Source organism: Rhinopithecus roxellana, chromosome 8 (genome assembly GCF_007565055.1).
Source record: "Rhinopithecus roxellana isolate Shanxi Qingling chromosome 8, ASM756505v1, whole genome shotgun sequence".
NCBI lineage: Eukaryota > Metazoa > Chordata > Mammalia > Primates > Cercopithecidae > Rhinopithecus > Rhinopithecus roxellana.
The window spans coordinates 119097281-119123843 of NC_044556.1; the positions used below are offsets into that span (position 1 = coordinate 119097281).

The 26563-nt window shown below is 43.0% G+C and overlaps 2 protein-coding genes across 2 annotated transcripts in view; one reads left to right on the forward strand and one right to left on the reverse strand.

The window, feature by feature from the left end:
• On the forward strand, nucleotides 1-26242 carry ATP1B1 (ATPase Na+/K+ transporting subunit beta 1). The gene is made up of 6 exons (XM_010371766.2): nucleotides 1-588; nucleotides 5037-5165; nucleotides 18475-18630; nucleotides 21124-21308; nucleotides 23507-23587; nucleotides 24809-26242. Exons 1-6 carry the CDS (start codon nucleotides 492-494, stop codon nucleotides 25070-25072), a joined length of 912 nt encoding a protein of 303 aa, XP_010370068.1. The 5' UTR covers nucleotides 1-491; the 3' UTR covers nucleotides 25073-26242.
• NME7 (NME/NM23 family member 7) overlaps nucleotides 26054-26563 on the reverse strand; it is a 242285-nt gene continuing 241775 nt past the window's right edge. The window contains exon 12 of the mRNA XM_030937211.1: nucleotides 26054-26342. Coding sequence (XP_030793071.1) covers nucleotides 26310-26342 — 33 coding nt within the window. The 3' untranslated portion in view covers nucleotides 26054-26309. The remainder of the gene's footprint in view (nucleotides 26343-26563) is intronic.

Here is a 26563-nt window from a genome sequence, read left to right on the forward strand (position 1 = left end):
TCGGCTCGTGGCGGGCGTGGTGGTTCCCGCCCGCAGTCCGCTCGTCCGTCCTTCCCTCTCTGACTCTCCTACCCCGGCCTGTCTCTGCAGAGGTCACGGGAGGCGGGGGCCCCGCACACGTCCCCAGTGGCAGCGGGAGCGGCAGCTGCGGGTTCGCGGAGCCCCCGAGCCCCCAAGGTCTAGAGGAGCGCTCGGCGGACCAAAGAAAGCCCGCGAGCGGCTGCGCGCCCACCAATAGGTGCGGGGCTCGGAGCCGCGCAGCCTGCGCCGTCCCTCCCTCCGCCCCCGCCCCGCCGCCGCCGCCTCCCCCTCCTCCTGCTCCTGCCTCGGCTCCTCCGCCGCGCGTCTCGCACTCCGAGAGCCGCATCGGCAGCGGCGTGTCCTGCCTGCGGAGAGCCAGGCCGGAGAAGCCGAGCGGCGCAGAGGACGCCAGGGCGCGCGCAGCAGCCACCCACCCTCCGGACGGCGGCAGCTGCTGACCCGCCATCGCCATGGCCCGCGGGAAAGCCAAGGAGGAGGGCAGTTGGAAGAAATTCATCTGGAACTCAGAGAAGAAGGAGTTTTTGGGCAGGACCGGTGGCAGCTGGTGTAAGTAAGGGGTCCGCAGCTCCCGGCCGCCGCGTCTGGTCTTTCCCGGGCTGCGCATGCCTTGCGCAGGCTTCGCGGCCAGTTCCGCACCCGCCGCGCTGGCCGGGGCGGCTGGGGCGAGGGTGGTGGGCGCTGCTGGGTCGAGCCGGCCTGGGCTTGCAGTCCTGTGCGGAATGCGGAGTCCTCAGAATGGGGCGCAGGGTCGGGGCTGGAACACAACAGGCAGAAGGTTATGCGTATCGTAGCGATCTTGGCTTGGTAATTTGCAGTCTTTCCTACCGTGCATCCGTTGAGTCCTTTCCTCCTGGGAATGGTCAGGCTCTGCGAGACTACATCTGTCTCTCCCGTGTCCTGAGTCCTTAAAAAAAAAAAGAGATCTGGGGTCGTGAGAGAACCTCGTGAGGTAATGGGATCTAATGCGGGCGAGGTTGTGTGTTACAGCCTCTTTTTTCTAGTCTAAATACGTACCTCAAAAGAGAGAGGAAAGAGAAGGGTGGAGAGGAATCCATCCACACACTGCAGTATTTCACAGCGATGGCTAAGGGTTTCCCTTCATGACCTCCCCTGGAGTCATCACCACCCAGAAATGGTTCAGTAAGCTCCATTTCAGGACTCCGATCCTTAGCCTCGGCCCGAATCCTGGCAAAGTCTGGTTGTTTTCAAGGTCTACACAGACAGTTGTGGATCAGTCAGTAGGTTGGGTTGATTATGGTGAAGGGAATATAAACGCAGAGTAGCTCATCTTAAAATATTTTGTGCAGCCTGTTGCTTGGTTGGATAGACTTTTTTTTTCCATCGAAAATTAGATTCCTTGTTTTCAGCCTCTCCGGAAGGGTGTCTCTTTTTTTTTTTTTTTTGAGGTCATTTTGAAGGGCAGAGTTGTAGGCGAATCTATAAGAGTCGTGACTGCGTGAGGGAAGGAGGGAGGGAACTCCCCTTGCTGCATCACTGCCCCCTCCTCCTCCTCCAACATCATCATCATCATGACCATCACCACCAACACCACTAGCACCACCAACACCACTAGCACCACCAACACCATTGGCACACCACTGCAGTCATTCAGGGAGTTCTGAACAGAGGCCGATTGGTGTTCCTGGTTGGGAGGATCTGTGGGAATCGGCAGGAGAATGAGTCAGGGAAATAGTGCTTAGCTGACATTTTGAAATGGAAGACACTGGAATATATGAATTTTTGTAAAGAAAAAGAATGCAGCTTGTGAGTCTTTCTTGATTGAAAAGTAAAGGGTTAATAATGCATCACACTTCAAGGTTAGTCAAGGTGAAGCCTCTTTCCAAGGTGTTAACGGGGAAGCATAGGTATCCGTGAGCCATGGAAAATGTAGTTTTTAATGGCTTTTAGCTTTTGTTTTATATTTTATTTCGGGGAGACTGTGCTTCATTGAGATTATTCATGGTGTCTCAGGCATAAAGGTAGTTTCCTGTGTTTTCATGTGGAAAGGAAAACCTGAAGAACTGTGAGGTGTGTGTAGAATGAACAGCTCCCTGGCAGCTCCTTGTAACTTGAGGGAGGCCTGGGAGGTGCACTGCGGTATAGGCACCCTTCTGCCAAGGTTAGCTGGGGCGTCCTTCTCTGGTGGTCTGTCCCTGCTGCGTCACAGGGGCAGAGGCTGCATTGACTCTAGGCACATTGTGAAATTTGCCTTCTTGTCTTTTTCCCCTTAGTAAAATTTGTATCGTTCCTCATTCCAATTTCATGCTTCTTAGAATAATATTTGCTTTAGAGGGCAAGACAGTATGGACTGACTCAGTCTTTAAGCCGACACTTAATGGGTAGCACCTCCATGAGAGAGAGAGAGACCGTGTGTGTCAATTTTTATGTCTTGGTAAGCTATCCAGCAAGCTATCAGTATGCTGATTTATGAACGTAGACCCCAGGACTGCTGTACTTGCCCCCTCTTCCCTTCCATGTTCCACGGTATAGGTGCTGTGCTAAAAATCCCCTTTTTTTTCGTGCTAATATGTCTGCCCCTTTCTGGCAGTGTAAGAACTGTAAGAGCCTCTCTTAGGTAGAGAAGGTGGCAGCAATTACCGTCTCCTACGGAGAAAATGCCCCCTTTTCAGCGCTGGGCCCAACATGGATGCCCTTGGGGCGAGGGCAGGATGCCCTTGGCTCGGTTTTGCTTCTAGGCAGATTTTCACCAAGATGGACGCAGGAGACTCGCCTGTCACCTGCTGGAGAAATCACAGCATGCAAATCACTTTGTGCCTTCCACCTTTTTACTAGGTTAATACAGACATTGGTAGGTTTTTATATTTACAGTTAGGCCTGGATGCCTGCCTGTGACCTTTTGAAGGGTACACACTCTTTGTTTGTTTTTCCAAAAAAACCCCTCTGTATTACTTTTTTTTAAAGGAAGAAAAATTGCTTGAAAGGGAGATGCCTCTGAAGCCTCCCCACTCCCCTCACAGTGCCACCCCAGCTAGTTGGTGTGACTTATCTAGCCTTTTTTGGCTGGTGGGGGGGAGCCCCTGGTGGCCTGTGTCTGGGTCAGCCACTGCATAGGCCCTTCTAGTCCTGAGTGCTCCACTCTCCCAGTGACCTCATGGCAGTAACTAGGGAGATTTTATCAAGTAACATCTCAGAGCCAAAAGGGAAAATTCCTCACTTTTCTTAGGATATCGTGTGGGCAGAATGGAAAGGCTGCCTGTTTCTGAGCTTAATCAGTGTACGTGCAAAATGACTTGTTTTTTCGTTTGCTCTTATTTGTATTTTAAAATTGTGTACCCTCTTATGTTGTTAGAATGAGGTATCTGGAGTCCAGGCAGTGAGTATAGAGATGTTTCAGTTGTTCAAAGGGGCACATGTAGGTAAGCTAAGAGCACCGAGATGAGGTGGGGGTGGGGGGCAACAAGAGGAAACTAGAATCAAGGCTACGACAGCTGTCTTGTTGACTGTTACACCAACTCTTGCACCTCTTAGGAGCATTCACTGGAAAAATTTTCCAGATCTCTTGACGTCACAGAGTTTGCCATTTGCCTACTGCTGCTTGGATACAGAATGCAGCACTTAACCCTTGTCCTGCGGGGAGGGAGTGATTGAGTTGGGTGCTGTGGTACTGGATTACACAACTTTTTCTTTCTTCCTTATCTTTGCTTCTGACTTTGCCTTTTTCCTTGTTCTTTGCTTTTGATAGAGGAAAAAAGGACTATGATTAAGCATTTTGGTGTGGTTTTGTGTGTTTTGCTTGTTTTAACAGCTCTGTAGCCTGAGTTCCCTTAACTCTTTAGTGCCTGATTGGAAAGTTGGGCTTTTAAATGTATGGACAGGGCAACAAGGCTAATTCCTGCTGTTGTGTACCCACCCCCTCCCTAGCCCTCTCCTACCACATATATACTAATACTGTTTTTCAGTGGCTTTTCCCCCAAGTACCCTGGCATTTAATTAAATGCATGAGATCTGAACCTTTTTAGCAGTAACCTAAGGCTCCTTTGTGCAGTCATGCTTCTGACTGGATAACCTTACAGTTCACTTGTTCCCTGTTTTGCATTCACATTGAGTTGTTTGGCTGGCACAGGGCTGCCAGGCAATGCCTAGTACAGCCTGTTACTATGTGGCTAATCAGGGAGATAATCCTTGTAAACCAGTAACTGATAGCCACCCTCATTCCCATCTATGTGTTGAGTCTTTTTTTTTGCTTTTGCAGCTATTTCAGCCTCCATCCTGTTATCTTGTTAACTATGGGAAAAAGAAAATGCAGCCCAGCAAGTCAGTCATTATTCTGGTTCCAGTTCCAGAAGATGGGATTACAATGTGCTGGTCATTTTCGCTATAGAATTTTCTTTTTTTCCCCTTGTCTTGTCCTCCGAGGGGAAAGACAGTGTGTGCTTTGTTGAAAATACAAACCAAAGGGGAGAGTGATAGTAAAACAACAGGAGGATATCATCATTGGGTTTCTCAGCATTCATTGCTCTGCCACAGCAAAATAACCCGCAGGCATCTGAGCATTTGGAGAAGCAGCAGAGCTTGGATTGTAGTATTTAAACGTCAAGGGATATGCAAGCAAAGAAAACATAGGTCTCTAAGGGAGTATATTGTCATATTTTAAATTCATTGCATAAGCATCCAAACATAGCTCTAGATTTTATTGATGATCTTCATGATTTTTTTATAATTTTGAGAATGAAAAATATGGATACATTTTTTTCACAATTTAGGGAATTAAAAAATATAAGGATCCTAGTTCTAGCTGAACAGTCCTCCTACCCTTAACCACCTCCCATACACACTGTAAGTGGAGGGCTGCTCAGCCTCTCGATTTTTACCCTGTGTCAGTGGGAGTGAGGTGCACTCTCTTGACGTTGGACAGGGAAGAAACCATGGGGCGGGGGGAACCAAGAAGGAAGTTTATTCATCCGTGGGAAGATTAAACTTTCATTCTGAGCATATGACTGCATCACAGCTTTTTGTTTCTGTTCTTCTTGCAGTTAAGATCCTTCTATTCTACGTAATATTTTATGGCTGCCTGGCTGGCATCTTCATCGGAACCATCCAAGTGATGCTGCTCACCATCAGTGAACTTAAGCCCACATATCAGGACCGAGTGGCCCCACCAGGTAAAATCAACACGAATAGCTTCATTTCCTTCAGCGATAGCACGGGTGTCACGTTTTCTATTGAGAAAAAATTATTTGGAAAATTACTCTATAATGTAGTTTTAAATGAACCATGAAAAGGAAAAAGAGAAATTTCTCTTGGCTGCAGCCAGATGTCCTACCCGCATTGCAGGCAGAGCTCCCACGGGTTGCAGACATCTTATTTGCCCACTTCTAGAGTGAGGGTGAAGAGTTCTGGTTCTTGGCCCAGCCTGCTACCCACCACCTATGTGACTGTGAACAGATTGTGTTCTGATGGGGGCCCTGGTCTTCTCATTTTTCATATTCTAGGGTTTGGTTAGTGGAATCCTTTCCAGACCTTTTCGAGTCTAGCAGACATTTTTTTACTTCTTGAGGGGGGGCTATGACTCAGATAATTCCTTTAAAAAAAGTCACTTGGGCTCTTGTTTTAAAAGGTTGACCTATTTTTAGGGATGATAAGAAGCTGTGGAATGGGCAGCTCCTCACAGGGAGAGGAGCCATGACTTTAGGGGTCTGTTGTCCCACCTGCTGTTAAGTTTGTAGTTTGACCTTGAATAAAGTCACTCTCACTTCTCAATATTTATACCCATTGATTTAATAAGCGTCTCATTTGCCAGCTTTCTGGTCCCACTTTGTAGTTTAGTTAACCGTCTCCTTTAGCTCTTAAAAACTTGGGTGAACAGGAAGATCATAAGAAAATAGAAACTGCCACACGAGTCCCTGCTGTGACTTGAGTGCCATCAGTGTAGAGCGCTGCATGTCCACACCAGTCACGAAACGCCGTGAAAGGCCCACTGCCATCACGCCTGATGCTGGTAGAACAAGGCAGTGGAATAGCCACAAACGTGAATTTGCCGTCTGGCTGTTGTAAAAATCATTGTCTGGAGGACCTAGAGAGAAAGTGTTGCGTAACTTCTGGGTTCTCACTTATGAATGACCTTGAGGCTGCTGCTGAGGGGTGGCAATGACTTGTCCCTTCTCTGCTTTCCCTTGGCAAAGGTTTAGTAACAGCTGTATTTAGGTGACAATCTTCAGATGATCTACATGGCCCTGAGCAGCCTAGATCAAGGGCCACTGCCTGCCACAGACTTTTCATGCCCATCTACTTGAATGTGGGAAGGATTCACAGAGGAAGATCTTCAAAATACGGAGGTGGCAAGCATTGTTGTGTAGCCCTAAGTCAAATAGTTCTCCACTGTAAGAAAAACTCAAAATATTTCCAGCTAAATTTAGATCTGAGGGATTGGGGAAGTGGAAAAAAATCACATAAGTAAGTAACATGACTTAAATCTGCTTAAATAATCCAGTTTCCAGCAACTGTTTTCCACAAGAGGTGGGTCTGTGGAAAGGTTGAAGCAAGAATTCTGGAGTGCGCAGAGAAGCTGAAACATGTTTTACGTTGGGTTCGATGATAGGGAAGCATTGTGTCTTTTCATGTCCTCTTCTACTAGAACTTTTGTGGTACCATTAGTTGTAATTTTAATTGGTGCAGGTATTTTGTTTTTGTTCTTTGTTTTGCCATTTAAAAGTTATTCTTCCATCATGATGCGATTTTATAATTTTTTTTTTTTGCTCTGTCACCCAGGCTGGAGGGCAGTGGCACAATCTCGGCTCACTGCAGTCTCCGCCTCTCAGGTTCAAGTGATTCTCCTGTCTCAAATAGCTGGGATTACAGGCATGTACCACCATGCCTGGCTAATTTTTGTATTTTTAGTAGAGACAAGGTTTCATCATGTTGGCCAGGCTAGTCTTGAACTCCTGACCTCAGGTGATCCACCCACTTTGGCCTCCCAAAGTGCTGGGAGGTGTGAGCATGAGCCACCACGCCTGGCCTGCTGCTATTTTATAATTCTTACACTCAAAGCCAAATATGACTACAAAGTTAAATATTTTCTTCAATTTCCTAAGATTAAAAAAAAAAAGGTCACTGAGTATATAAACTTTGAGGAGTCAGCCTTTAATAAAACTAAAAATTCTCTTTGTGCCCTTTGCAGAAAGGAAAATTTCACTTTGGAAAAGAAATAGCCAAAGTGCCCGACCTTGTAAGTAAGGACTTGGAAATGACCTTGCCTGAAAATCAACGGGCAGAAGTGCTCGGTCCTTTCCAACACCCTCTCACCACGCCTTGCTCCCCTTCCTTCCATCCCCTTCCTAAAAGACATGTTCTTAGTACCTATATTTAGTGTGCTCGCAGCAGTTAGACTGACCTGACAAACCCTGACTTCTCCAAAGGAATGCTGGTGGCTCATCTTGGAAAAATGCATTCCTGTCCTGTGGTCTGAGTCACAGGAAAAGTCCTCAGTCCTCCATCTTCCTTGTTCTTTGGCCTGGTAATTTCTGTCTCTTCTTTTCCTCATCCCTTCCCCCATCACCTTTCAGGAGAGTCTAGGCCAGGCCCCTCCCCTTCACCTGCCTTACCTTGTGGGGTTTTTCGGGGCCTTTACCAAGGGACATGGCATTCATATGAAATTGATGGTAACCTGGATCAGGCCAGGCCAGCAGAGTGCCAGCTGCTGCAAAGTGCATCCCTTGGGCCACCCCTTATGGCCCTGTGTTGCCTGAGGGATCCTAACTGGACCCTCCTTGGCATTTTTCAGAGTACATGTTAGAAGTTTGTATTTTGCATAGGAAAAAACTCCTTACGTATGCAGACTAAACAGATGTGTTTAAGAATACCCTGACAATTTTTTGACTTCACATTAGTATCTTTAAAGCCTCCATTTTCATGTTAAAGAGGGAAAACTGTAAATTTGAGTTAGATACACCTAGTGGGTGTGAAAGTTGGCACATGATTTGAAGATATAAGGACTTACTAATAATAATATCTGCTGAATTTGAGGCATGAATGCAAATCCAGCCTGACTGGGTATTGACTGCCCTTTGTACACTGGAATTCCTTGTAATTGGATCTCTTCTCAATAACATGTGAATGTGGCCATAGCAAGCAGTGGCAATTGTGCAGTGAGTGTATTTGGGCCTGTATGGTGATAATATTGGATAAACTGAGAGGCCAAACATGAAATCTCAGAGAGACTAAACTAAAGAATGGAAGTGAGATATAAGAAAAAATCGTGAACGTGTACAGCTTCTTGGCCCTGAACAATGGTGGCCATTTAATGCACATGATATTCCTTACAAAGTCTTGTTGCAGCTGGTGTGGTAGCTCATGCCTATAATCCCAGCACTTTGGGAGACTGAGGCAAGAGAATCCTTTGAAGGCAGGGGTTCAAGACTAGCCTGAGCAACATAGCAAGACCCCATGTCCGCACACACAAAAAAAATTTTTTTAAGTCTCCTATTAAGGTTGGGGGGCGGGGCAGGTGCAGTGACTCACGCCTGTAATCCCAGCACTTACGAGGCGGGTGGATCTTGAGGTCAGGAGATCGAGACCATTCTGGCTAACACGGTGAAACCCCATCTCTACTAAAAAATACAAAAAATTAGCTGGGCATGGTGGCGGGCGCCTGTAGTCCCAGCTACTCGGAAGGCTGAGGCAGGAGAATGGCGTGAACCCGGGAGGTGGAGCTTGCAGTGGGCGGTGATTGCCACAGCACTCCAGCCTGGTTGACAGAGCAAAGACTCCATCTCAAAAAAAAAAAAAAAAAAAAAAAAAGGCAGGGGGAATCATATACTCTGCGAGAACTAAATGAGATGATAGACATATATAAAGCAAATAGTACTTTATGGTGGCAAAACCAATGGTAATAAATGTAGGGTAGCTGTTGAGAGCAACTTCTGTTTTTTTCTTTTTTTCGAGAGGGAGTCTTGTTCTGTCATCCAGGCTGGAGTGCAGTCGCATGATCTTGGCTCATTGCAACCTCCGCCCCCTGGGTTCAAGTGATTCTCCTGCCTCAGCCTCCCGAGTAGCTGGGACTACAGGTGTGCGCCACCATGGCCGGCTAATTTTTGTATTTTTAGTAGGGACGGGGTTTCACCATATTGGCCAGGTTGGTCTGGAACTCCTGACCTCTGGTGATCCACCAGCCTTGGCCTCCCATAGTGCTGGGATTATAGGCGTGAACCACCGCGCGTGGTCCAGGGTTTTTATAGCCCTATCTTTCTACTAGAAGCAGCAGTTTCTTCTTTTTGGACACTGAATTTCCAGATAGGGATGCTTTGCACACTTACGTTTTCATGGAGTCAATAAAACCTTAGCTTTCCGTGAAAATGTTTAAGAGACATTTGGGAAACATGTTTTTAAAAATTTTAAAGTGAATTTAAATGGCATTGTATTTGTTGTGCAATCTCTCCCTTTAACAAACCCACACTTGTTCGGTTAGCCGCTGCCAAGCTTTTCTCCAGAGGAGACCCTCTTAAACAGTCCTGCAGTGCTGCTCTGCAGCATTGCTTCTCATCTGTTGATGTAGTTGGATCTGGGGAGAGACGCAGCAATTAGCTGTGCTGGAGAGGGCCGAGCAGGCACAGGCATGCACACCCACATGTATGCCCACGGACATGCACACATGCACACGCACATGCACGCTCATGGATATACACATACACTCAGAATCACCAAGCCCTGTCCCTGATTTGACCCTGCTTGCCTTGCTGCCTGCCCAGTGATATAATGGAAAAGTCTTCTTCACATCCGCCGCTGCCCCTCCCCCCTCTGGGCTCACTTAGCAACAGTGGAATGAAATGAAGGTCACTGTGTGTCAATTGGTGTGTCCGGGAGATTCCCAGCTGGCTTGCTTCCTGGTAGGCAGGTATGAATGTATGCTGCTGTTCTCTCTTTTCAGGTTCTGGGTTGCTGTTTGTTTAGCTCCGAAGTATAGATGGCTCAGTGCTAGCAGACACATTTTCGAAGGCTTATATTCTTGAGTTGTTGGTAACCAGAATTGGGCAGGAGAAGTGGGGTGGATGCAGACCAGCTGACCGCACTGGCACCACCAGCAGTTTCAGTTTCATCTTGATTGTGAAGAGGAAATATCTAATCTTAAAACTTATTAGGGGCCTGGCATAGGGGCTCCTGCCTGTATTCCCAGCAATTTGGGAGGCCGAGGCAGGCGGATCACCTGAGGTCGGGATTTTGAGACCAGTCTGGTCAACATGATGAAACCCGTCTTCTACTAAAATACAAAATTTAGCTGAGCGTGATGGCGGGCGCCTCTAATCCCAGCTACTTGGGAGGCTGAGGCAGGAGAATCACTTGAACCCGGAAGGTGGAGGTTGCAGTGAGCCAAGATTGTGCCACTGCACTCCAGCCTGGGCAACTAGAGCAAGACTCCATCTCAAAAAAAAAAAACAAAACAACAAAAACAAAAAACCCATTAGGGTTCAAGCCATTATCATTCAATCTCAGCTTGATGAAGTAAAATTCCTGAGAAGTGATTATGTCAGTCTCAGAATATCTAATTCTCCCCCCACCAAACTACCTCCTACTTGTATTGCTGTCTCTCACTCACATTTCAAAGGGGAAATTAGAAACATTTGGCTTCTTTATACTTTGGAGGGATTGTTCCTGCAAAGTGCCAGTAAGGTGTTTCCAGTTAGAGTACACCGCTTTGTAATCTCTCAGCTGACACGATGTATCTCTGTACACCCAGCTGTCTCTCACTTTCCCTCTCCTCTTCTCTTCCCACCCTCAAATGGATCCTATCTACCTGGTCCCAGAATTGGAGGCTCTGGATGAATTAGCATTGGTGGCAATTAGATTTCCAAAAGCTACTGCCCAGCCTTATGACTTGGTAAAGGGTTTGTGGGGGCAACTGTTTGGCTTCAACAACTCAACTACCCAGGTAGTGATTTATTTCTAAAGACAGGGGTACAACTAGCCAGTCATCTCTTGGGTAGACAGGAAACCTAATGATTTACTTTAAAACGTTCTTGGAGCTGCAGAAAAACAGATTTTACTTTGTATGCCCATTGTACGATGAGTAAGCAGAACAGAGACCTGATAAATAGGACCAGGTAACAAATCTGTGGGAGCGATGGTGGGCGGGGGGTGCGGGGAAAGCTGGATTTGTGAAGCTTCATTTAAGGATTTTTTGCTGCGTTCGCCCAGGGGTCATAGAAAGTGGTGTGGAAAGAGCAGTAGCCTGACAGGTCCACTTCTGTCATAAAATCTGATGGGGTTATTGGACTGGTTGCTCTTAACTATTCGTCAGTGGTCTCATGCTAGTAATCTGATGACCAGCTGGTCTGTCGGATGCAGCCAAGACTAGTGAGAAGCTGGGGAGATGAAGGCAACAGGGATATATCATCCGGTAGCTTTTTCCCACATCCATGCATGAGTAGATCTTACCAAATGTCATGTGGAATGCAGTGTCTTATTTCAGGATATTACTTAACAGATGTTATGTTTTATATCCAGATAAGTCAAATATACTATATGTACTTGTTCTTCAGTTTGGCCTTGAGCATAATTAATGTAAAATACTAGGATTTATCTGTTTGTTTATTCTTTTATAAAAGTGGCACCTTTATTGTATTGAGAATAAGCACAATTATGAGCTATACAAAATACCAAGGATTTGCCCCCTATGGGACATGCATGTTTAAAGATAGATCATCTGGACTAAATAACTCTGCTTTCTTGAAAGTGAATATACAGCCACAGGGAAAAGAGGACTGATCAGAGAAGAGCCTCAAGCAGAGTTTATGGCATTTAGCTTAGACAGGAGGAATGGTTTCTTTACCAAGTGTCGGTAAACATCCAGTTTGGCTGTAGAAACAATCCAGGGATTCAGTTTTCTAAGACTTTGTAAAGGGAGCAGATTCTGAGTGTCAGGAGGGTGTGAATGTGACCCTGCCTGCAGGCAGGGAGATTTATTCCTTGCTAATCTCAGAGCCTGAGTCTAAGGCAGAGCTGCAGGCAGAAGGTGAGTCAAAGGCGTTCTGGTTTCCAGAAAGCGCAAAGGTGTCTTTTTTCCCGTGCCTCTCCCCTTACTTTGCTAGGGAAGTTGATACTAACCCATAGATGTAAAACAAAAATAAAAAACAAAATCCAGAAATATCTTAGGTCCTACAGAGAAATTTCTATCTCATATATGTGCGTATGCATACATATGTGTACATATACATGTATGAGTATGTATGAATTCATACCACTCTGTATCTTTTTTTAAATTGGAAATTACTTTTCAACTCGGAATGTATAGGAGACATGATATGTGTGTTTTGTGTGCGTGGCTACATTTAAAAGCATTTCTTTGCTTCCTGTGCCCTTCTCAGCCATATGGGTACCTTCTGGAGGTTTCCATGGGAAATGATTTTTATTTAGAGATTTGATCTAGTGATTCATCAGATGTATTAAATGACAGGTGCAAGCAGCTGTGTATTTGAATAACTTACAAGGTTGAAATGGCTACTTTCTAGTTTAAATGCTTTAAACTCTAAACTCGCATGTAGATTGAGAAATGATGAACTTGCTACTTTATAAACCTAATTAGAAACGAAGTCCTTTCCCTCAAGCCTTTTCCCCCTTGTGCTATCAACACTTACTGAAACTAAACATAGAGGATCTTCCTTATTTCTCAAGAGATGGGGACCAAGGACAGGTAAATGTGTCTTTGAAAAAGCAAGTGGGAAACCAAAAGCTTTTTTTTAAATCTAAATCTTATGTAAAGTTGAAATACTTGAAAACCAAATATTAAAATTTTACATACCCAGATTATGATTTCTGCCTCAAGTGGCTTTATTAAGTAATGCTATATAGCTTAAGGCAAATGATCCTATCAGAACAAAGCTGTCTGTAGAGCTTGGAGTAGTTCATGTAAATTCAAGTTTAGAAGACTGGAGAGGGAAACGGTTAGATTTGTTTCCTGGAATATAACTTGAAATCGCGTGCCAACAATTGGGGGTTCTGCTGTCTTTGGCCCTCTGGGAGTTACCACTGCAAACAGAGCTCATCCTTGTCCAGAGTCATAACTAACAACTTTAAGAAGTGGACAGTAGAAAGAGGGGCATGTCGGGAGAAGTGGTCTAGTGTGAAAATATGACTTGTGAGAACTCCAGTCAGCAAGGTGGGATTTGTGCAACCCTTGGAGAATGTCATGGTTGGAGAATTTGGGTGTCGCCTCAAAATACAGATGTTCTTCCATTTAGGATGGGGCTGTGTTCCAATAACCTATTGTAAGTCGAAAATACCGTGAGTCAAAAATGCATTTACCAACCCTGTTAAACCCACTGTGAAGTCGAAAAATCCTAAGGCAAACATTGTAAGTTGGGAACAGTCTGTAATAAAGAAGTTACCAAATCCAATCCCATTGCTTTCTATCTCTTCTTAACAGTCTGATCATTCTAAAGTAAATTATTTAAAGGATTTGGACATCCTTTCAAAGGTCTTTCATCTTTCTCTTGTGCATATCTAATTGCTTTAGAGAAATAACTTGAGAAGAGGAATTTTTCTAGTGTTTGGAGAAGACGTCATCAAAAACTGTCCTAATTAAGACTCTCTAGAACAGAACAGACCTGGGGGCTGATCTGTGTTGATTTCCAGGAGAAGTTCTCAGGCCATCAGGCTTTGGATAAAGAGAAGAGAGGAGGCAGAGATAGTGGGTGATGGAGTGAGAGAGAGACCTTGCAGAAATGTGAGGAAAGAGAACAGAAGAGCTACTAAGGAGACAGTGGCCACTTGACTGTGGTGTGGCCTCCTGGACTTTGTTTATGTATGTAGTAAGTATGTGTGAGCTGATTGCTTGACCTAAACCCAGACCGTCTGCTTTTTTACTGGAAGTGACTTTTGGATCAAAAGCTCTGTGTCTTAAAAGGATGGTCATTAAGGCTTGTTAGTTACCATCATCTAAGACCCCTCAGACTCCAGAGGGAAACAGTAGCTCACAAAAGAGAGTAAGACATGACTGAGCTTTCTGGGGTTTATCTGTCATTCCTCGGCTCCCTCTACCAAGGTTCTCTGTTACTTAAAATGGAAAGGACAGGGCAGAGGCTTTGGCCTAAGGTCTAATCCAGCTGGGCAAGTCACAGGGTTCTAAGACTCAATGCTTAGCTGTCTGTTTCACCCCTTGCGTACTTGGTTTCACTGGTTTCTGATGCTTCTGTAAGAGCAAAGTCAAGATTCTTCAAGCAGCCTGCATCTATGTTTCCCTCATAAAGTCATTATAAACTTGACCGGGCTTAGATCATGAGCTATGCTTACTGAAAAATTGGGGCTTTCAGGTTGAAAGGGATGTGATTCCATTACTTGGTTTTCATTATTTCTTATTTGCCCCGTCTGGAGAGACATGAGGCCAGTTGTGTATATAACTCTCTTCTGGGCCAGTGTTACCACTTCATGTAACAGTAATACCTATTATTTCCACAAATGCGATCTTAGATTTTTTTTTTTTCTTTTTCTTTTCTTCTTTTTTTTAATTTTTATTTTTATTTTTTTGAGACAGAGTCTCAGTGTGTTGCCCAGACTGGAGTGCAGTGGTGCTATCTCAGCTCACTGCAACCTCTGCCTTCTGGGCTCAAGCGATTCTCGTGCCTCAGCCTCCGAAGTAGCTGAGATTACGGGCATGTGCTGCTATGCCTGGCTAATTTTGTGTTTTTAGTAGAGATGGGGTTTTACCATGTTGGCCAGGCTGGTCTCGAACTCCTGGCCTCAAGTGATCCACCCAACTCATCCTCCCAAAGTTCTGGGATTACAGGCATTAGCCACCATTCCCAGCTATATCCTAGATGATTAACGACAGAGGCACTTACAAGAAAGATTTGTCACAGGTCTATGAATAAAACATGAACTTAGTTTTGGTTGTAGCCCCGAGGCTCTTGGGGAGTGCACTAGCTGTATCATTTTGTTAGTAAAGAACCCGGAGGACTGAGTGAGGGTTGCTGATGTTTTGAGTCTGACACATGTCCCCTGGTCACTTTTAATAGTGGAGACCATGGACTTGACATCATGAAGGAATGAAAAGCGCTCAGCATAATACCTCCTCCGGTTCTTACTCTCCTTCTTTTGTGTGGGAGAATCTGAGAAGTGGCACCACCATTCCTCGTACTCATATCAAACTAATGGAACCTTGAGCAGCCACTGGAAGAGAGAATGCAGGCAGCCGGAAAGTGAAAGGCAAACCACTGGGGAGGCCCACTGAAGGCAGGCCAGGGAGAACAAGGATGTTTGTGACACTCACTTTGCAATCCAGGTTACTCTCAACATGACCTTCTAGGGTCACTCCTTCCGTCAGCTTGTTGGGTGAGACTCTCCAAATCTCAGTATCAGGCTTGTTTATATTTTGGCTTTTGCTGCATCCACCCCTCTGCTGATGGACCACAGCTTGCATAATTGTTGTTTATCACACCAATGTCCCTTCGGTCCCCTGGCTGTGGTTCTTCCCCACACCTTTCCTGAAGGTCAGATGAGATCCCTCCTTGGTTTCTGACATTTGCTCTCCTTCACTCATCTAGCCATCCACCACCCTCCTGCCTTGTCTTTCGCAAGCCTGGAAACACTATTTAACCTGGTGCACATAAGTCCGTTTCTGTCCCTGACCCCCAAACATCACACAGAGTACCTGGAGGAGGTTCCCGCAGACCTCCTGCCTGAGTGACACACAGGCATTTGCCTCTCTCTCTGGCTACCTATGTGCTGGCTCTTCCGGTGGCCCCTCAGCATGACCATCCCTCAAGGGTGCATTCCCTCCTGCCTCTGGGATTCTCCCATTCTGAATTTTGTTGAGCCTCTGGCTTTGGGTCTGCTGGTGTACTTCCTCCAGGTCCGGGCAAGTCGCCTTAAGTGTCTTATTTACAACTCAAACCAGGAATGACCCTCCCTACCCGACTTCCCCATTTCACTGGGGAACTCTGTTTACCATTGCTGTCTCAAGCATTAGCTATCTGTGGAAACTTCTGCTCACCTTTATTTTTGCAGGTATCTCTTCTCTTTACAGTACTGCTGTTTTGTACCATAAATGATCACAATGCCAATTTTAACATAGAAAAACATTGTTCTGTGTATATTTAAATTGCTTTGAAATACTAAAAATTATCTATAGCTTGTAGGTGTTTTTACAAAATTTTAAATTGTAATGTGTTTATTTTAAACTGAAGATTTTTATGAGCAAATTCTACTTCCCCTTTGATTCATTTCTATCACTGTTGAAATTTTTGTCCCCCAAAAATCTTCAGGTTCCACATCATCCTTTTCAGGATGATTTTTTTTTTTTTTTTTTTTTTTTTTTAAATTGCAATAGGGTCTTGCTAGCATGCCTGGACTGGTCTTGAACTCCTGGGCTCAAGCGATCCTTCCGTCTTGGCTTCCCAAAGCGCTGTGATTACAGGCATGAGCCACTGCACCTGGCCTGAAGATGACTGTTAATGTCCTAGAGTCCTTTGCCCTGGGCACCCCTGTGCCTTGCTCCAGTGATACTTGTCTTCCTCTCTATCCCTTCCACTCCTCTAGGGGACTACATGTGTGAAAAAGCATCTCTCTACAACCCCCTGAGCCCATCTCATTATGTAACCACTTTTAAAGCATCCTCAGTCACTAGAAAGAACAACAGCATTTAGTCTAGCCTTACCGATGCCTGCTTCTCAAGCCCTACAAATGGTGCTGCACTCTAGTTATCAGTTCCACATTAGTTAACATCGTCGTCTTCATATCTGAGTCATTGTTGCCACTCTCAGATTCTAATTCCCTAGAGAAGCAGCTCTAAGCCAAGGGTGTTTTTTCATGCTTATTAAACAGATTCTCAGATCTCTTTCTTAGAGATTAGGATTTTGTAGGCCTGGAGGGGAGTCTGTGAGACTACACGTTTGACAAGCACCTAAATGATAGTGACATAGGCGCTTTCCTGACCTGCTGGGAAGTGGGGGTGGGAAGCCGGGGCAGTCACTTACGAAGGATTGTGATGATGTGCCCCCTTATGGGCCCCACACAGAGAGGGGAGATCTGGGAGTGAGGATTAGAATCAGGTTGCCAGATTTAATAAATAAAAATAGAGGGTGACCGCTCAAGTTTGAATTTCAGATAAACTATGTATCTATATCTCCTCCATATATATCTATATATATCTCTATCTATAGATATATATATGCGTGTGTGTGTGTATATATATATATGTTTTTTTTTTTTTTTTTGAGATAGAGTCTCGCTCTGTCACCCAGGCTGGAGTGCAGTGGCACGATCTTGGCTCACTGCAACCTCCACTTCCTGAGTTCAAGTGATTGCCCTGCCTCAGTCTCCTGAGTAGCTGGAATTACAGGTGTGTGTCACCACACCTGGCTAATTTTTGTATTTTTAATAGAGACGGGGTTTCACTATGTTGGCCAGGCTGGTCTCAAACTCTGGACCTCAGGTGATCCACCCATCTTGGCCTCCCAAAGTGCTGGGATTGTAAGCGTGAGCCACCATGCCTGACCTCAGATAAACAATAATATTTTAATATAAGAGTGTCCCACGTAGCATTTGGGACACACTTATATTTACAAAAAATGTTCTTTGCTTATCTAAAATTCAAATGTAACCAGGCATCTTTTATTTGGCAGTCCTACAGTAAAATGCAGTTGTGATGAACTTTTCCAACCGTTGCTCCCGAGTAGTGCTGTGTAGTGTGGTTCACATACCCCTCTAGGAAGTCTCATGAAGGCAGAGGCTTTTGGATATTAAAGAATGTAACAGACTTTTAGAGAGTGCAAACCCAAGGCACGTGGACTTTGAATTTTGTCTGACAAGCACTGACATGCTCAGACGTTTGGATTGGAAAGCATTTGTGGTTACTGTACGTATGTCCCAAATTCTTCCCATTTAGGTTAAAAGATCCAAAGAAATATCTCTGTTAGGTAGGCTTGAGTGTAGAGAATTTGGAATGATTATACATTTACTGACGAGAATTTGGAATGATTATACGTTTGCTGACAATAAGGATTATAAAAGAAGTCCGTTGTGCCCAATGCCTACATGCAATTAGGGAGGCTAAAGCCACCTGCACACAATGCTACCTTCCAGGGTATTTTAAAAAACTGTGCATGTTGGGGTACTAGAAACATAATGGGCTTTGGAGTACAGCACACCTGGGTTGGAATTCTGGTTCTACCACTTTTGGTGCAACCGTGGGCCAGGTACTTACCCTTTCAGTGCAAGCAGTGTTTTCATTCATAAAATGGAGGTGATGCCTACCATGAAGTGTTGCTAGGGAAATTAACTGATCTGTGCTATTAAAGCATAGTTGTCATTGGTACTTGGGGTTACCTAATCTAAATGCCAGTGGAGTGATTTCACAAGGGAGGCAAGACCCTTTCTTTTTAGGCAAGTGGAGTTAGCAAAGTATGTTTTGTATGTGGAAAGTCTACTTTTGAATTATCTTGGTTGCTGCCTTCCTACTAATGATTTTCTCTCTGCCTGGTCTAGGATTAACACAGATTCCTCAGATCCAGAAGACTGAAATTTCTTTTCGTCCTAATGATCCCAAGAGCTATGAGGCATATGTGCTGAACATAGTTAGGTTCCTGGAAAAGTACAAAGATTCAGCCCAGAGGGATGACATGATTTTTGAAGACTGTGGTGGTAAGTAGACTCATTGTAGATGTTTGTGGCTAGTTTTCTTTCTCTTTAATTCTTATTTCCCACTTCTATTTTTTGTTTAATGATCAAGAGATAATCCTGAAATAATGAAAGATTGAACTCTAGCCATATTTAGACACTTTTTTAAAAAACAGACACAGTGAAAAACAGTATAGCCTCAAGTATGACTATTTTCTGCTTTGGAAAGGTGTCTTTAAAACACTCCTAGGCACTATTTTTACTATTCAGACCCAAGACAGCAATTCCAGTTTTCTTTCTCTTACATCCATTGAAAAGTACAAATACTTATTTCCTTATCTTCCCCCCAAAAGTTCTCCCTATAGAAGAGTGCATAGGGCTTTCTCCCGTCAGAAAGACCTTTTGGTGTGATTAGCTATCACTGCACTGGCATTCATGAAGGAGGATGTATGGTCAGGGTATACTTTTATTGATCCTGGTTGGGATAGATAATGAAATATGTGTTAGGCAGCTGATCATTTTGGATAAGGAAATGACTTACGAAGGGTAAAGAGAGGCTGTTAGTTTCATTAAGTCATTGACATGAATACATGTCCTCCCTCTTACTACCTGGACTGTGAATTTTCCAGTCCATGTTCTCATTCTTTCCACAAAAAAAAAAAAAAAAAAAAGAACTCTCGTTGGGTGCAGTGGCCCATGCCTGTAATCCCTGCACTGTGGGAGGCTGAGGAGGGAGGACTGCTTGAGCCTAGGAGTTTGAGACCAACCTGGGCAACACAGTGAGGCCCCATCTCTACAAAAAATAAGACAAGTTAGCTGGGTGTGGTGGTGTGTGCCTGTGGTCCCAGCTACTTGGGAGGCTGAAGTGGGAGGATCACTTGAGCCCGGGAGGTCGAGGCTGCAGTAAGCCATGATCACACCACAACACTCCAGCCTGGGCACCAGAGCGAGACCCTGTCTCAAAAAAGTTAAGTTTAAAAAAACAAACAAACATAAAAATCTCTCTTTTACTAGGTAGTATCAGCCCTTCTGATTCAATTCAAGCATTTACCAACTCTAGTTCTTTTTTTTTTTTTGTGAGACAGAGTCTTGCTCTGTCGCCCAGGCGAGTTCAGTGGCGCGATCTTGGCTCACTGCAAGCTCCGCCTCCTGGGTTCACACCGTTCTCCTGCCTCAGCCTCCTGAGTATCTGGGACTACAGGCACCCACCACCACAGTTAATTTTTTGTATTTTTAGTAGAGACAGGGTTTCACCTTGTTAGCCAGGATGATCTCGATCTCCTGACCTTGTGATCCTCCCACTTCGGCCTCCCAAAGTGCTGGGATTACAGGTGTGAGCCACCACGCCCGGCCTCCAACTCCAGTTCTTTATAAAGCAGGCTGTGGCTTAGAGTATGGGGCGAATTGCCATTTTAAGTTATTTTGGAAATATTTAGTAATTTAAAAGAACATTTTCAGTGTGAATTTTCCTCATTAGAATTTAAATGAGGTTTTCATCTTACTTTGCAGTAATTAAAAGGCCTGAGGGATAGTCAGGGTGAATCAGTTCACAGGAGATAGTCTAAATTCAGACTCTTCATCATTTGAAAGGAAAATAGTTAATTTGTGTACTTAGAAACTATACATAAATTATGGTATTTGCATTATTTTCCTCCAGCATGCTATGCATTAACTTTGAATTCTATATTCACTTGGTCTTTTTCTGGCTTTTATATGAGGATTGAATTAAAAACACCAGAATAAAATTTTATCAGTCCAGCAAATGCTTAATGCATAGCTTTAAAAGGCAAAAACTCAAATCAAAAAAGCCTGGGCAATATAGCAAGACACTGGTCTCTGCAAAATTTAAAAAACTAGCCACAGGGTGGCGCACACCCAGCTACTCAGGATGCTGAGGTGGGAGGATCTTTAGAGCCCGGGAGGTTGAGGATGCAGTGGGCCATGATTGTGCTGCCGCACTCCAACCTAGGCCACAGGGTGAGACCCTGTCTCAAAAGAAACCTGAAGTGGTGGTTGAAAAGGAAAATACCAGTTCTTTCCTATTCCTTCTTAAAAATTCTGACCAAAAAATACCTAGTTCTGAAAATTATTGACAGTCCTTTTGTATTCTCATTATAATATCCCTGTTACTGAACTAAGCCAGTGTTGACAGTGTGAATGATGCTACTCATGCAGTGTGATCCGTCTCCTTTCAGTCTTCTAAATAGCTGAGTAATCCATTATTTAAAAGAAGGGAAATGTTGCCAGAGACTAAATATCATGTGCTGATCAAGTACTATGAAGCTTTGGTGTGGGGCCATATACCAGCTATTCCTTTTGGTAAAATATCTTTTAATGTGAGTGAAGAGATGAGAGATGGTTTTCCTGGAGATCTTGCTTGATTCAGATCATGCATTAAATGCAGAATAGCATACTCTCAGAATAGGTAACTATGACAAGGAAGAAATTTCCTTTTTCTTTCTCAGAACTGCTAAGGGAATTGCTGGTACAATATAAAAGTTGTGTTTTTATTTTTAGACGTGCCCAGTGAACCCAAAGAACGAGGAGAATTTAATCATGAACGAGGAGAGCGAAAGGTCTGCAGATTCAAGCTTGAGTGGCTGGGAAATTGCTCTGGATTAAATGACGAAACTTATGGCTACAAAGAGGGCAAACCATGCATTATTATAAAGCTCAACCGAGTTCTAGGCTTCAAACCTAAGGCAAGTAATGTTTTAAATGAGAGAATTTTGATGAGTCATTCACAATAAGTATTTGATTGATCTGAGAAGACAATGTAAGATAGTTTCAAAGTATACTCAGTGCTGATTTTGAAACCCAGCCAGTAGAGTAACACCAAAACCTTCTGTATCTACCCTGTAATTCTTGTAGTTAGGGCATTAATCTCATTTTCTAAAGTTAAAGGAATTCTAAGAGGCAAAGCTGAATTCTGAAGTGAGTCTTTGGCCCTGTTCTTAATACTCCAGCTCAGTATCCAGATAACAGTTTCTATAACATAAACTCTTTAAAAGTAAAAATAGAAAAAGATATTTTTTCCCTGGTGGTCTAGTGGTTAGAGGAAAAAAGAAAAAATTTTTATTTTTTTACTCCATAAAGAATGGATTAAAAAAAAAATTTTTTGTTAAACCACCTGCCTGTACAGTCTGGTTTTGGTCCTCTTGAAGCCACAAGAACATTTCAAAAAAACTGATAATCTGAAAAAATATTTTTTTTTCTGAATTTTATTGCGAAAGTAGAAGTTTAACATCATCTAGGCTGAACTTTGCTAGCCATGCTGTTTGCTTTTTGTATTATTGCAACTTACAATGGATAAACATTACTCTGGATCACTGAAAAATGGCAAATTTCCGTTGCTCACCATTTGGTGAGATTATATTCTCCAAAAGATTGGAAAATTTATCGGTTTTTATAAAACTGGTCATTTCAATGTACCTCTCAACAGGATTTTAAGCTTCTTTCCACGTAGACAGGATATAATGGAAGAAAAATGGTGAGAACCATTGTGCCAAAATGTATTTGATATTCATATTGCTAGAGAATACTTCACCGAGATCAATGAGCTATTTAGCAGCAAAAGTAATTGTTGTGGCATGGCCAAGACTCGACTCATCCCGTGCTTTCTGAGTACCTTGCTTTTGACATTCCTCATCGTAGACATTGAGTGACATTTGGACCCCACAGAGGCAGTCTAGTCTATTGTGATTGATTTATTCCCACGTTTAGAGTTACTCGGTTCAGTGATAAATTCAGCTACTCTTTCTTTTCAGTCCTTTTTTTCTTTTTTCTTTGGTCTCTACTTGGTTATCCATTGCCACTGCCTAATTCATCACCTCCACCCAAATCTCCAACTATTTTGAAATTATTTTTGTCAGAGATCAGAGTATCCCACCATCTCAACTATCCTCACCTTTTGAGGATAGATTCTGGCAACTTCTTTTATCAGTAAGCATTTTCTCTACATTAAAAATAAGAAATGCATTGCTGGCAGAAACGTCCAAAAGAGTCAAATCTAGACAATCATTTTCGTGCATCCAAAACAGAGTAGTACCAAAATAGTAGTTCCTTCCTGATGTGGAACTAATATTTTATCTGATTTTGATTAGACTATGTATGTGTTGCATCTCACATCAAGACTCACTTGCTGTGCTGATCTGAGTAAGCAAGTGACTGTCTTCCAGTAATGTATGTTCATCACTTCTGAGATAGATTTGAGCCATGGGTGTACAAGAGGCGGCTCTGGATATTTCACGACAGCAGTAATTTTCAGACTATCCTCTGGGTCCCTTCAGGGGATTCACCCCTTCAAGACAACGCTTCCTCTTAGGGCAGTGACACCTCTGCCTTTTTTACATATCGGACTTTCCTAAGAAAATTGCAAAGAAACATTCCATAAATGGCAGTCTCCCTGACTGGAGATTAAAATAACAAAAAAGGAAAGCCTACTTGAAGGCATGCTTGAGGGAAAAGGATGACATTATTTATTCATGACTCAGGAGGAAAGCCCACACTTTATAAAAACAGAAGTGTCAGTCATCTTTCTCATGTAATGTAATCTTAGCAAATAATGAGCATTATATTTTGGGTTGACTTTTAGTTTTCAGTGTCTTTAAGCAAAGCTTATAATGGGCTACTATTAAAAGTTCCATTTAGTACTGGGTTGCATCACAGCTTAATTGTAGTCATTATAAAACTTGGGCACTTGTTTTCATTTCAACAAAATTACAAACATGACCTTAAATTGGTTAGGGGAGTCATTCATTCTGCTGTCCTGATGTCTTTTGTTATTTTGGTGGACTTACTGTTACCATTGTGTACTTGTTTGGACTACAGAGTAGTTTTATTTTTCAGAAACTTAAGAAATCATTTACAATCTACTGATCATAATGGGTTTTATTTTTAGCCTCCCAAGAATGAGTCCTTGGAGACTTACCCAGGAATGAAGTATAATGCAAATGTCCTTCCCGTTCAGTGCACTGGCAAGGTAAAGACAAATTTAGGGTTACTGGGGTGGTGGAAGGGCAGGCAGGGGAAGAGGGGAGAATGAAGGAGGCTGTTTAAGTGACAGGTAAAATTTTAATAGAAGAAATAAGAAACATTGCTTTCAGGTTTAAGCTTCAGTGAGATGAATTGTAGCTATACTCGGTAAAACTTTTTAAAAGAACAGAAAGATGTAATCAGAATAAGACTGATGTCAGTTTCTCCATTGGCATAAGAAACTCAAATATCTGAATTTAATACATTGGGATATTTGCTTACAGAACTGAGAGGTGAATTAGCCCACAGAAGTACTTCTTTCTGGTCCACAGCATGTATTAAAAATTTGGGGCCAACATTAAAAAAAATTAATGTCACATAAAAATTTGTGGTTTGGGCTTCTCTTTTAAAAATATTGAAATATCGCTAGGTGCAGTGGCTCAAGCCTGTAATCCCAGCTCTTTGGGAGGCCGAGATGGGCAGATAATGAGGTCAGGAGTTTAAGACCAGCCTGGCCAACATTGTGAAACCCTGTCTTTACTAAACATACAAAAATTAGCTGGGCGTGGCGGTGTGCACCTGTAGTCCCACCTGTAGTCCCAGCTACCCGGGAGCCTGAGGCAGGAGAATCACTTGAACCTGGGAGGTGGAGGTTGCAGTGAGCAGAGATCACGCCATTGCACTGCAGTCTGGGGACAGCGAGACTTCGTCTCAAAAAAAAAAAAAAAAAAAAAAAGGAAGACTACGGTAACAATTAGTGCATATTTCCTTTAGATCCAAAAACTAATGGACAGTTTAGAGAGAAAGGCAGAACAAAGAAAGGGAGTCGCCAGACAGTGCTAGCACTAAGAAAGGTAATGGAGATTGATTTCTCAACAAGAAAATGAGAGGCAAGTAGTAAACTTTGTAGATAATATCACTGGAAATATCACCTGCTGGGCCAACAGCAAGGTGTTTCTGACTTTCAATGTTGGCCTTGTTTCTAGGAGGCGTGTTGGCTTGAAGAAATGCTTATTTGGCCTTTGACTCAGCTTCCCTATCCATTTGCACACTGAGAATAGTCTCCTCTTATGACCATTTCTCAAGGCTGCAATGGAATAGACTGAGTAGATATTCTTTCCTCTCTCAGTAGTTTGCAAACTACTGTGTAGATTGAGTTCTTGTTTTTGAGTACACATAGTGATGCATGATGTGAGCCATTAAAATTGCATTTCATTCTGGATTTCAGAGAGATGAAGATAAAGAAAAAATTGGAAATGTGGAGTATTTTGGACTGGGCAACAGCCCTGGTTTTCCTCTGCAGTATTATCCCTACTATGGCAAACTCCTGCAGCCCAAATACCTGCAGCCCCTGCTGGCTGTACAGTTCACCAATCTTACCATGGACACTGAAATTCGCATAGAGTGTAAGGCGTACGGTGAGAACATTGGGTACAGTGAGAAAGACCGTTTTCAGGGACGTTTTGATGTAAAAATTGAAGTTAAGAGCTGATCACAAGCACAAATCTTTCCCACTAGCCATTTAATAAGTTAAAAAAAGATACAAAAACAAAAACCTACTAGTCTTGAACAAACTGTCATACGTATGGGACCTACACTTAATCTATATGCTTTACACTAGCTTTCTGCATTTAATAGGTTAGAATGTAAATTAAAGTGTAGCAATAGCAACAAAATATTTATTCTACTGTAAATGACAAAAGAAAAAGAAAAATTGAGCCTTGGGACGTGCCCATTTTTACTGTAAATTATGATTCCATAACTGACTTGTAGTAAGCAGTGTTTCTGGCCCCTAAGTATTGCTGCCTTGTGTATTTTATTTAGTGTACAGTACTACAGGTGCATACTCTGGTCATTTTTCAAGCCATGTTTTATTGTATCTGTTTTCTACTTTATGTGAGCAAGGTTTGCTGTCCAAGGTGTAAATATTCAACGGGAATAAAACTGGCATGGTACTTTTTTCTTTTTTTCTTTTCTTTTTCTTTTTTTTGGCTCTTTCAAAGATAATGGCCCATCAATGAGCATTTTTAACATACTCCATAGTCTTTTCCTGTGGTGTTAGGTCTTTATTAATTATTTTTTTTCCTGTGGGCTGGGTGGGGGGTTGTCATGGGGGAACTGCCCTTTAAATTTTAAGTGACACTACAGAAAAACACAAAAAGGTGATGGGTTGTGTTGTGCTTGTATTGAATGCTGTCTTGACATCTCTTCCCTTGTCCTCCAGTATGTTCTAAAGCTGTGTCTGAGATCTGGATCTGCCCATCACTTTGGCTAGTGACAGGGCTAATTAATTTGCTTTATACATTTTCTTTTACTTTCCTTTTTTCCTTTCTGGAGGCATCACATGCTGGTGCTGTGTCTTTATGAATGTTTTAACCATTTTCATGGTGGAAGAATTTTATATTTATGCAGTTGTACAATTTTATTTTTTTCTGCAAGAAAAAGTGTAATGTATGAAATAAACCAAAGTCACTTGTTTGAAAATAAATCTTTATTTTGAACTTTATAAAAAGCAATGCAGTACCCCATAGACTGGTGTTAAATGTTGTCTACAGTGCAAAATCCATGTTCTAACATATGTAATAATTGCCAGGAGTACAGTGCTCTTGTTGATCTTGTATTCAGTCAGGTTAAAACAATGGACAATAAAAGAATGAACACATTCCTCATGTGTGTGATTCACTCTTGTCTAAATGCCCCAACCTGTGACTTCTTTACTTTCCACATCACTAATTATCCAAGATCTTGAAGAAGTATTGAACCTGAAACAGACAAACACATAATTTCTTTAGTTCAGACAAATTTTGGTCTTTTCCACTTAACAGAGTCCAAGAGGTTGGTGAGGACTCCAGACACTGGCACACCAAGGCACACCACTTCCCAAAGACACTAAGTTAATCAGAGACAGAGAATCCATGAAGCTCCAGTTTGAAGTTCCATTTTAAAAATACCTTGCAGTGCTACTTCAGTCAGTTTAGAAAAC

What these genes read in the sequence shown, in the direction of transcription:
- ATP1B1 (XM_010371766.2), top strand. Translation starts at nt 492, where the DNA reads ATGGCCCGCGGGAAAGCCAAGGAGGAGGGCAGTTGGAAGAAATTCATC. An exon ending in CAGGACCGGTGGCAGCTGGT is followed by an intron (nt 589 to 5,036) that starts GTAAGTAAGGGG and finishes TTCTTCTTGCAG; the next exon opens with TTAAGATCCTTCTATTCTAC. An exon ending in GGACCGAGTGGCCCCACCAG is followed by an intron (nt 5,166 to 18,474) that starts GTAAAATCAACA and finishes TGCCTGGTCTAG; the next exon opens with GATTAACACAGATTCCTCAG.